Source organism: Neoarius graeffei, chromosome 7, assembly GCF_027579695.1.
Source record: "Neoarius graeffei isolate fNeoGra1 chromosome 7, fNeoGra1.pri, whole genome shotgun sequence".
Classification (NCBI taxonomy): domain Eukaryota; kingdom Metazoa; phylum Chordata; class Actinopteri; order Siluriformes; family Ariidae; genus Neoarius; species Neoarius graeffei.
In genome coordinates this window covers 95784756-95797074 of record NC_083575.1, presented here as the reverse complement: position 1 = coordinate 95797074, position 12319 = coordinate 95784756, and the positions used below count along the sequence as shown (strand labels likewise).

The following is a 12319-nucleotide window of genomic DNA, read 5'->3' as shown; positions in this document are numbered from 1 at the left end:
TATTAAAATCATTAAAAGCATATTATCAGCCCCTTAAAGGGCCCCATGGCAGTGCTGGACCCCTAGAATTGTTCTAACCTTTCCCCCCCTGGCGGCGCCCATGCGCCCGCACACACACACACACACACACACACACACAAACACTACTCAAGTTTTATGATCCAGCAAAGCCTGTTGAAATATACTGTGACACAAGCAGCATGGGACTAGGAGCCGTGTTACTACAGGATGACCAGCCTGTCGCCTGACTCCCAATGACAGGTGGCCTCTGACAGACTTGTGACACTTGTTTGATTAGCTGTTGATTGATGATTTTTCGGTGTAGATCTCCATCTTGTAATGAGATATTTACTACTAAATAATAGCAATAGGTGAATTTGTTCATGATTCAAAGTTCTGCCACAGTTCCGCTGCAATACCGTGTTGGCTGGACCTTACAGGCCTAACATGCAATTGAATTTCATCAGTTCATAGAAGTTTTTATTCTTATCAAATAAAAATGTGAGAAAACGGCCCAAATCTAAAAGACCATGAACTTTCAAGAGAGCATATATTTTTAAAAGGAAATCAGTGCGGTAATATTGTCAATGATTGTCAATTTTATATGATAGAAGTATTTTATCCTGTTATCATTTACCACCTAAGATACGGCCTATTTTTCAATGAAAAATAACATTTCGTATTATGAATATTCATAATAACAAAATAGTTCGCAAATTACTGAATCTTCAAATCTTCAATCTTCAAATTTGACGTGAATCGAAGGGTTTGTATGCAAACCTAAGGCGATTTTTGGTAATTATATCAATGAAAACCAATCTAACGCATACAAATAGGATGTTGTCGTATAAGATATGGGCAATCGTACTACTTGCATGGATATTTCACAGTATTGTGTCTCGAGAGAAATCTTGAGAGAATTCAACATACTAACTCTGTTTAACAGGAAGTGATTAACACAAACAAGTGAAATGACCTAATCATCATCACGTTGCCATTGATGGCAGGATGTGTAAGGTGAACAAATCCCGCTCAGGCGGCAGCCGGGATGTGCACCTCACCAATCCCACTGTCAATGGCAACCAGGAAGTTGTTGCAGAATAATACAGAATAATACTGACTTGCTATGTGTTACAAATTTATTATTATTATAATAAATGTGCAATCACTCAGTCATAAACTCTGTACTACACAGTACATCTATATCCTAGGTAAGTTTTTAGATGCTTGGTTACAGTAATAGGGGAGAGGCCTGGATTTATGCACCAGTCCACTTCAAGACCCAGTGTGTGTGTGTGTGTGTGTATGTGTGGGGTGGCGTAGACCGGGCAATGGGTCATCCCCTGCCTAATCGCCTTCTTCTTCCCCCCCCCCCCCCCCCCCCCCCCCCCCCCCCCCCCCCCCCCCCCCCCCCCCCCCCCCCCCCCCCCCCCCGCGCTTTCCTCCCTCACCCTTCATGCCTCACTTGGTTTTTCCTGCAAAACACATACATACATATATGAAAGCAATATCACATAGTAGGCACTAAAGCACATATTTAAGGCCTTGCTCACATTACAGCTCATGATGGGTTTGCAAATATTTGGCGATGAAAAATTGGTCGCGTCGCCATCATTCGTGTGATGCATGGTGATTGCTCTCCAAGCTTCAAGCGTTGCTTTTTGTTGTGTCTGCACTTCATGAGTGGCCAAAAATGTTGTGAAAAATTTCAATGCGTGCACTGAATTTTGGTGGCGATGTTATCGTTGGCAAAACTAAGCGGCGGATACTCACAGATGGGTTTGGTAATACCTCAGGGGACCTTCAGGGAGCCTCTTGAGATGTATTTTGTCTCGAATCCATGTCCCCGATGCTCGTATGAGCTTTATCAATACAGCGGCTTGGCATACCCTAACCTTTGGTGAGACTAAAGGTACATTTACATTTGGTGATCTTTCGCCACGTGTTGTGCACTTTTGGGACCCAGCTGTTATGGGAAACACCTGATGCTGATTTGAGTCCAATCAGCACGTACATTTACGCACGCTGTTTTCACAGAGAATTTGTGAAGTATTCTGTCAGGCATGGGTGTAGCGGACACAGGGTATGCGGGGGACATGTCCCCCGCACTTCCCGTATTTGTGCCCTCTGTCCCCCGCACTTTTTACAGCCATTACAACCACTCAATTCATTTTTAACACGTGGAAACGCGTTTTTCCGAGCTGCCTCTAAACGCATCATGAGCAGGTGGCGCTAAGGCGGCAAACAAACACCGCTGTCGTGTGTGATCAGAGACGCTTTAGAAAATATTGTATGAGTATCTTTGGTGTGATTCAGATCTGGGCAGTGCTTCTGTATGTTCAGCAAACCAGCCAAGAGGCTAAAGACTTTAGACAGTTTTTTCCAAACAAACCATGTAAGTTGAGTAATGCTGTTGAATGTAGATAATTTTGAGCTAAAAGATGACAAATAGATGTCAATTTCGTTAGTTAAGCTAGCTAGCTAACTTAGAGGCGGTAGCAACTAGTTACATTTACTCCATTACATTTACTTGAGTAACTTTTTGGATAAATTGTACTCTTAAGAGTTGTTTTGTTGCAAAATACGTTTTACTTTTACTTGAGTAATATTATTCTAAAGTAACAATACTCTTACTTGAATAACGTTACTATTTTGGCTACTCTAAGATTACTCACTTCTGGGTAGAAAATAAGAATATAAATGTATTTGTGTTCCTTTGACTGTTATTTTTGTAAAGATTAAATTTATTTTTGTGGTAGTTAAAGTTTAAAGTACATGAATTTGCTGATTATTATTACTGTATTCCTAATTCTATTTCAAAATGTTGCTTTCCACATATTTTTTAATCTCTATTGCCACAATAGAAAGAGCAGGGTGAGAGAGGAGACAGTGGACCGGAGGCCAACAGGGATGATTATGCAGGGTCAGAGGTGAGAAGAGAATATAACCAGTTATGTCACTACTACTGTTCTTAATTCTATTTATAAATTTTACTTTATAGATTTATAGATGGGGACGGCACGGTGGTGTAGTGGTCAGCGCTGTCGCCTCACAGCAAGAAGGTCCGGGTTCGAGCCCCGTGGCCGGCGAGGGCCTTTCTGTGCGGAGTTTGCATGTTCTCCCCATGTCCGCGTGGGTTTCCTCCGGGTGCTCCGGTTTCCCCCACAGTCCAAAGACATGCAGGTTAGGTTAACTGGTGACTCTAAATTGAGCGTAGGTGTGAATGTGAGTGTGAATGGTTGTCTGTGTCTATGTGTCAGCCCTGTGATGACCTGGCGACTTGTCCAGGGTGTACCCCGCCTTTCGCCCGTAGTCAGCTGGGATAGGCTCCAGCTTGCCTGCGACCCTGTAGAACAGGATAAAGTGGCTACAGATAATGAGATGAGATTTATAGATTTTGACTTTAGATTTTGATAGTATACCATTTTAAAGAACTAAAGTCGGTTCCCTGGTGCTGTGCTGTTTGTGGTTATGTGGTTCTTTAGCTGCTAAGGAGAGGTGCAATTGAATGCGAGAGGATGATAAATCACTCAATAGACCTCTGAACAATTTGTCCCCCTCACTTCTAAAATGATGGCTATGCCCCTGCTGTCAGGTATGCAGCGGTGGAGAGATCTAAGTGCAGGAAAAGTGTTATTAGCAGATGTGATATTTTATAAAAACAAAATGTGAGGCAAGGTCAAAGTAACAAAACACAAATGAAACCAAAAGCAGAATCATAGTCATAAACCAGAGTATTTAAGCAGAGTCGTAAACATTGCTAGAAACAAAAGTGACCGTGATAATGATAACACTTTGTAAAATCTTTGTGAAAACAGTGTCCTTATATGGGCGTGCGGATTGCGCTCAAATCAGCATTAGGTGTTTCCTATAATGACTGGGTTGTGAGTGGGTGTGGCCACTCGAGTGCACGAAGGCATGACAGTCAAGTGTTCACCTGCTGTGTGACCACAACTTTTAGCTTGTCTGTCTGTTGCCATGCATCGCCACCAAAACGGCTCATTTTCATCGATAACCCATCGCGAACTGTCGTGTTGGCATTCGGTTGTTCTGCAAGCAGTTGTAGATGGCAGAGTTTTTTTCTGGGATGTGTGTGTTGGCTTTCCAGGGAGTGTGCATGACGCAAGAGTCCTAAAACAGTCACATTTGTGGGAAGTCCTAAGTGATGGGGAATTTCTAGGTCAAAGCAAAGTGACCATCTCTGGCTGTGAGGTTGGACATTACCTGATAGGTGATCCAGCCTACCCCATGCAGAACTGGCTGATGAAACCCTTTTCTGACACTGGCAGATTGACCCCTGAACAACACACCTACAATTACAGACTCAGCAGTGCACGATCGGTTGTGGAAATGGCATTTGGGAGATTGAAAGGATGGTGGAGGTGCCTACTAAAAAGAAATGACTGCAAGCTGGAACTGTGCAAGAAAATGGCGCTGACCTTCTGTGTCCTTCATAACATCTGTGAGGAACATGGCGACAATTTCACTGAGGAGCACCAAGACAGACATGCCAACATCCAGCCTCCTCTTCAGGCATTACCTGAACATGGCAGTCAAGAAGGGGCCGACATTAGAGCCGCTTTAATGGCCTACTTTAACGGAGGGAACGAGTAATTTGTTTGGTTATTTTGCTATTTACTTCATGTCAATGTTGTTTAATTGTTCAGTTCGATAAGTTCATAGAAATGAGTCATTTATTTGTAAATAAAGTGACTGACAACATCTGTGTTATAAAAGGTAGCTTGTTGAGTTCTTTCATTACTTGGTTTTACAAGCTCTAACCAGCTTTACTTGCACTTATTACACAGTTAAAATAATTTTAAATCACTAGTGAAAACATATACAAGCAGACATGTCTCTTTAGAAAAAACATTTATTTACATAGTGCGTAGAAACACAACATAACAACAAAGTGACGTGAACAGTGCAAAGGTGCAGAACAAGCAAAGTGGTGTGATTATTTTCTGGCTTGCGCCTCCATTACAGACACCATGCGCCCCATCATGCTGAGGAACGCACTGTTGTCTGCCTCCAGCTTGTGCAGCAAGGCATCGTTCATTTCCTTGCTGTGCTGCAGGAACCTCTCGTCCGCCCGCTCGAGGTAGTCCAGGAGCTCAGTGTTGCTGTCTCGCTTCCTCTTAGCTGTGTACAAGAACAGCTATTTTACATGAGTTTAAAAGTTTTTATTAAGTCATAAGTAGATTAACACAGGTTCAGCAATACAGTATAAGAAACATGTCAGCTCAGCAATAAGAGCATTAGTTAACTGTTTACGGTTGGTGGGGGATTTTATATGACTGGCTGGTCACTTATTACAGCATGTATTTATATTATAAAGTCACACTATTAGGTATATATCCATGTTTGCATAGTATCCGGTGAGACAGACGTACATGTCAACCTATACGGATTGTCCGGAAATTATACGGATTTTAGCTCATTTCAAGGGCGTACGGGCGTATAAACAAAGTGTTACGGATTTTCAGTATTTACTGACCTAAATTTATTTTGTGTATCTTACTTGAACATCGTCAGCTGATCATCACAAAAACATACAAAAGCTCGATTTATAGACAAAGAACAGCGTGTATGCAGGGGCAGATAACCCAGACTATGTGAAAACGGATGTTTATTCCTCAAGCCTCGTGCAGTATCACGACTGCGAGACTTCACTCGTTCCGGTCATGCGCACGATCTGATTTTTTTAAACGCGCCAAACGGTCATTGTTCGAACGATTTTCTCGTTGTGCAGAGCGACACTGTTTACACCTGAGAGATTTTGAATAGCGTCTGCTGAGTGAAAGAATGGGAACACCGAGAAAGAAAATGAGATACGGCGGGCGGTATCTTCCTGAATGGAAGGAGACATTTAATGGTGTCATTGTTCAGGTGAAAAATGAGGAGTACGCGCACTGCACAGTTTATGTGCGAGATATAAAAGTTGCGGCATCTGGAGTTTACGACGTGAGGTCCAAACTACATCAGCGAAATTTGCACCAGAAACAGAATCAGCCGCAAATGATGACGTTTGCAAAGCCTAAGACCGATGATCAACCAACAAGTGTAATAAGAGCAGAAGTTACGATCTGTAATTTTATTGCTCAGCACAATTTGCCGCTAGCCGTTGCGGACCACCTGACAGAACTGTTGCCACGAATTTGCACGGACAGTACGATTGCGAAATCTATCAGCTGTAGGTGCACCAAAACAACGCAAATAATCAAAAAGAGCTTGGCCCCCGAAGCTACACTACCGATCATCCAGCACTGCCGGATGTCGCCATTTTCCTTGATGATCGACGAATCCAGTGACAGACGGACAAGCGACTGGCCGTTTTGGTGCGGATCTTCGACATAAACAGAGGGGCGAAGTCAAGAATCATAGACATGCCCGTGTGCAATATTGGCACGGGCGAGGCAATTTTCGACATGGTGGACGAAGTTCTCAGGCAAGTTATATTTACTTATTTATTTATTAAGTTTGGTGCGATTCGAAGGCTATAAGGATTTTATGTTGATTTTATGGATTTCTACAGGTGGACGCCCAAAGGGGTTGACATGTATGGACAGACAACTGGATACTCAGCACAACAACTTACCAGGTCTGGTCTGCTGCGATTGTCCTGAGCTGCTGGATGGTGCAGGAGAGCTGCAGTGGAGTGGAGACATCAGGTCCTCGTCCCCGATGGTGGACAACTCTATAAACCACATAAAAACAGCCAGTGTTGGGAAAGTTCACTTTCTACATGAACTATTTCAAAGTTCAGTTCACAAATTTTAAAATGAGCTCGTTCAGTTCATAGTTCATAATGAAAAATTTTGAACTAAGTTCACAGTTACAAAAATGAACTAGTGAATGAAACTATGCGTCAGATTTCATTATATTATACAAACAAACATTAACTGAAGTAACTAGTAACGGTCACTCACTAAAAAACTTTATGCAAGGTGAAAATGTTTGAAAAGAAACTTACCAGGCTCTGATTGCGGCAGTGTGTTGTCCACCATCGCCTCCAGCATCGCCGTCGCTGAATTTAAGGCTCCGGTGGCGTTCTTTGCCGGTCTATTGCCGAGGACCGAGTCCAGAATATTGAACTGGGGGTTTTTCCTTGGCCGCCCATTGCCACTTCGACCGAGGTCCTTTTTTTGGTCCCTGTAGTCTTTCTTCAGTTTCTTTAATTTGTTGCTGATCTGCTCGAGAGGATGTTTGTACCCCGCCGCAGCCATCTCTTTTTGTATTTGGTGTAATACGGGCTTGGTCTGCGTAGCACCCTCCAGTTTTGCCTGGACTTCATCTGTGGACCATATCGCTAGGAGACAGGTTGTCTCCTCCACAGACCACTGCTGCTTTACTGCATCCATGATATCTCGTCACTTATTCTACTGTTTAATTCTACCTAACTAATTCTACCTGTCACCCTCTGCATCACATATAACATAGTATAATGTATACTTAGTGTTTACTATGGGACATGTGGGAATATTATCCGTATTTATATGTATATATCATATTTTTGCAATATTCGCATCCTATTGTACATTCTATGTATATATTCATAGTATATTATTTAAGGTGAGAATGTTTTTTTTTTCGTTTCCGTTTCCGATTGAGAGTACGTCGTGCGCATTCTGGCTGCCGCTTCTCACCAGAGTTTTTTTTTTTCTTCTTTTTCTATTTTCATTTTATTTATTTTTTTTGTGTGTGTTTGTGTAGTTTGATGTTTGTTTGAGTGTTTTGTCCGCCGGTTGTGGTGTAGCTCTGGACCCAGTTTTGGGCATCGGTTCCCTCCAGGCCTTGGTTCGCTGTGGGTGATGCCTGCGCTCCCAGCTGTGGACTGCAGTGAGCTCGTTGCTCATTTTACATCGTGGTTGTCCAGCGCTCTGCGCTTTAACGCTTGACGTGATGTTCCGAGCGATGTTGCTCGGTGGCGTCGCGGCGGCTGTGCAGGCGGTGTGGGACACACCAGCGCTCTGTATGGCGGAGCTTCTCTGCTCGCTTTGTGGATTCATGGCGTGGTGTTCGAGCGATGTTGCTGACGGCGTCACGGTGGCGGTGCTGGAGACGTGGGACTCGTTTTCGTGCGCCTTTTGGTGGGACTGTGGCTGCTACACCACTGGAATTGCATCTTGACCCCTACTTGGTGGACTTTTTTTATTTTTTATTTAATTATTTATTTTATTATTATTATTATTTTTATTTTCTTTATTTTTTAATTGTAATTTTTTTTTCATTGTCTATAATTGTAAAGCGTCCTTGGGTTTCTTGAAAGGCGCTATATAAATTTAACTTATTATTATTATTATTATTATTATTATTATTATTATAAGGTATGTGTATATCTTGTTTATATCTTGTGTTTTTTTTTCTTGGCCTCAGTACGTTATTTTATTTTATTTTATTTTGACCTTAGTACTTTATTTTATTTTATTTTTGGTGGAAAAGGGGAGTCAGAGTCACCCAAGCTATTCAGTTGCAGCACTTTACAGTTTGAGGTGTGTATGCACTTCTTGTATCCCTGACTTAACACTGCTAGATCAGTTATGAGGAGAACTTGGGAAAGGGTGTTTCCATTTCACCTCTAACTGAGCAGTGGTGCAGGGGCGTCACTAGGAATTAAGCTTTACTGGGGCACTGCCCCCCCCCGCACAATGCACCTTAACGTTCCTGTCCCCAACCTATGCAAAGTGCATAATTCTCATGCTCTCGTGGATGAAGTTATGCGAGGAATAGGTCAACGAGACGGAAAACACATCCCAGTCCCCCAAAAATTTATTGTTGGCATTTGGGCTTTTAATTGCTGATGCTAAACGTGTCACCTCAACTCTCACGATTCACGAACTTAGCTGGTACTGTAAGTTATGACTGACTAGCACATAGCCTACAACCTTAATCTAACCTCTCTCACCCTCCTCCTCATCTGTCACTGTTTCCCTGCCCCGTCTCTGCTTCGTGAGAAGAATTGTCTGATATCCATCTGGAAAAGTCATTTAATATCGTTTAATTCGATGTAGTTTAATGGGTTTGTTAGAATATGGTTTGCTTAGTTTTGTTGCAAAAACTTCGCGCTACCTTAACTCATCCAGAGCCCGTTCTCTGACTCATCCAAAGAGTAGACTCATCTCTCCAGTAGGCTAAATGGACTCGTGGCACGCCGCACGCACGCTATGTTTACAGTGAGAATCTCCCAGACCAATCAGAAAATTAGTTAGAAAGAAGAGGCGATAGAAGTTTGAAACACACTCTGTCCTACAACTTACAGTAGATAAATGATCTGCCAAAGAAACTAGTTTGTTACGAAAATCTTTCAACATTTTCTTACTGGGGCACAGCTGATTTTTACTGGGGCACGTTCCCCAGTAAAAAAGGCCTAGTGACGCCCCTGCAGTGGTGTGATTTTGGCATTCAACCTTTCACACACTTTTATAGCCCATTTCTGAGCGAAACTCCTCTAAACTCCGACTGCTAATATACATAAGCAGTTCCATGCTGACTTCTACAGTAGCATCAGGATTATAATGTTCACTTGCGTACACTTTGCGAACACACCGATGTTTATCAACTCCAGTAATGACACGATCCATGTTGCTGTCATCGTGCTTGCCGGTATAATCACGGAATATGTAATCAGGTAGAGGTTTTCCTGATTTTATTTTGAGATTACCGACAGAATAGTAGGTTAATCCATTTTTTGTAGGAAGGAGTTTGCCATGCCCATTACGAGCAGGTTTGTTTTCATATTCGTGGAAACCATAATCTCCAGAGGCTGGACAAAAGAACAAGTTCATCTTACTTTTGCTAAGTTCGCAAGCAACATAGTGCAGCAAGGGGAGACCATGTCTTGGCGGACACAGACCAAATCCAGACTCCTTCAGCTTGGCGAGTTCAGCCTTTACCTCTTCAGTGTGGGGATCTTTACGTCTGCAAAAACATTCACACAAACACATTGCACATGTTAATTAAAAGCTACTGACTACACACTAACATCACCCTTTAAAATCATCCAAAGATTTTAAAGATCATATTTCTTTCTGTATTGAATAATTAATGAAATCAACCTGCTCAACATTAAACAAGAGCATTTAAAAATTCCCAGAAACATTCCAACATATTTACCTTTACTAAAAATGCCGATTCTGTAAATATGGCCCACATGTTAAATGGCCAACAGGTGAGCTACAGGTAGCTAGCCATCATTAGCTTTTTATGGCTACATAATGCATACAGCTACATACCTAACTACTAATTTTCACCTCTTGCATGTTTAGAAGTACTTTGATGCCTGATTGACAGAATTTTCATCAATAACATTCTGTTTCTCTGATATAAAATCTCATTACAGTTACCTGCCATGTGCTCCTTCCATGAAAGACGGCATCGCTGTGTTAGTTGAACTGAATTTTCTGAGTAGAATATATTCTTTAAAGCCTTAAATTGGCCTAGTTAGAGTGAGGAGCTGCTTTGCTTCTTTATGCTGGAAAGCTTTAATAGTAGTTTATAACAATTTATAAGATCAGTGTTGCATGTGCTAGGCCACATGCGCAGTGTTGCATGCGCTAGGCCACATGCGCATGCGCAGTGTTGCATGTGCTGGGTACGCATGCGACATGTTACGTATAAGGAAATGTTTTAAACAATTTTTTCAGCCACATGATGTTTTATACCTTCAAGTATGATGTTTCAGCTTTCTCCAGGTGACTGTCACTGCCTAATCTGGACGAGTCTAATCCAAGTTCAAGTAAATAAAGTATGAAGACACTTTATCCAATTTGTTGGTTGCATGAATTTTGTTTGAGATTTTTTTAAAAGTAGATTTTAAATAACTTGACCACTTTATTACTACAAATCCAATTATTATATGTATCTGTTACAGGTGGAATTTTCCAACCTAGGTTTGAATTTTTAACCCAGTTCATAATTTGCTACTTAGGGAAATTTACTATATCTAGGGGTTGGGAAGAATTTATATTTTAAATTATTTGATGACATGATAAGACTGGACTTATTCAAAATATATATCGCTCCTTCTTCTTACAGTTGTCGCTGGTTAAGGTGTTGGGTTACGAATCGAAAAGTACAGAGTTCAAATCCTAGTTAAATGTGAAAAAGGATATTTTAAAAAATGTTAATTAGGTAGATAGGAATAGGTAGACAGATAAGAGGAAATAATAGGTAGGTGTGGATGGAAGAAAAAGAAGACAAAAGAAGTGATGGAAAATTCCTTTTATCTTAGCCAATCCAAAATTTTACCTAGGTTGGAAATTATGAACCAAGTTAAAAAAAAAATTTAACCCAGGTCAAAAAAAAAAAAATCTACTTGTAGGTTGAAGTTTTTTGACCTGTAACACATATCCATTGGTACTACAATTACTGTCCATTTCCCACCACTGTGTAGTGTAGTGGTGGATAACAAAGTACATAAAAATGAGCTTTTATAGTTCCCTTGTACTTACTGTTTTATAGAATAGTAGATAACCTCCTCTGAACAGCAAGGGGTTAGAAATCCAAGGTGTTTCCTTCAGACTATAGTCCTAGTAGCAAGTCCATGAAGAAGTAGATCCGAAAAGGAGATGGATGCACTGCACGCATTTTACCAGTAAACCAATTTAAAAAATACATTTCTTTTAAACAGCTGGGATAGGCTCCAGCTTGCCTGCAACCCTGTAGAACAAGATAAAGCAGTTAGAGATAATGAGATGAAATGAAAGTAAGCCACGGTAGGCAACATAAAGAGGAAAATAAGAATGCGGAACAGAGATTATTGATTAGGAAAGGCAAGGCAAGTTTGTTTCTGTAGCACATTTCATACACAGTGGCAGTTCAATGTGCTTTACAGAAGTAAAAGCAGAACAGTAAACAATAGAAAATAAAATTACATAAAATAATTGGGGAGGAAAAATAATAAGAATTAAACAATAGTAGAAATAAAATAATAAAATGAAAGTTAATCAGCCTCGAGATTAATTATTATTATGGGTTTAACTCATAAAGCTAGTCTAAAGATTAGTCTTCGGTTTGACCATTTCTCTCTCAAAACCTAAAAAAAACCCCGTTGACTTGCACCTCCCTATTTTTTTTTTTTTAAAGTGCACACCCCCAGCAGGACACAGCTTGCTGGTCACTGGAACCCGGGTGTGAATGGTGTTAGCAGCCTAGAGGGTCGTTAGGGTGATCTCTGAGGCTACGTTTACACTAGACCGTATCTGTCTCGTTTTCTTCGCAGATGCACTGTCCGTTTACATTAAACCGCCGGGAAACGGGAATCCGCCAGCGTCCAAGTATTCAATCCAGATCGTGTCAGCTCCGGTGCTGTGTAAACATT

General features: G+C 41.3%; 1 protein-coding gene across 1 annotated transcript; it reads right to left on the bottom strand.

Annotated features, from left to right (window-relative positions):
- Positions 1–4857: 4857 nt before the first annotated feature.
- Positions 4858–11671, bottom strand: LOC132889770 (uncharacterized). The gene is made up of 4 exons (XM_060926587.1): positions 11451–11671; positions 6974–9918; positions 6599–6697; positions 4858–5142 (listed from the first exon to the last, which is right to left on the bottom strand). The coding sequence occupies exons 2-4, from the start codon at positions 7359–7361 to the stop codon at positions 4958–4960; spliced, it is 672 nt and encodes a 223-aa protein (XP_060782570.1). The 5' UTR covers positions 7362–9918; positions 11451–11671; the 3' UTR covers positions 4858–4957.
- Between the last annotated feature and the right edge of the window lie 648 nt (positions 11672–12319).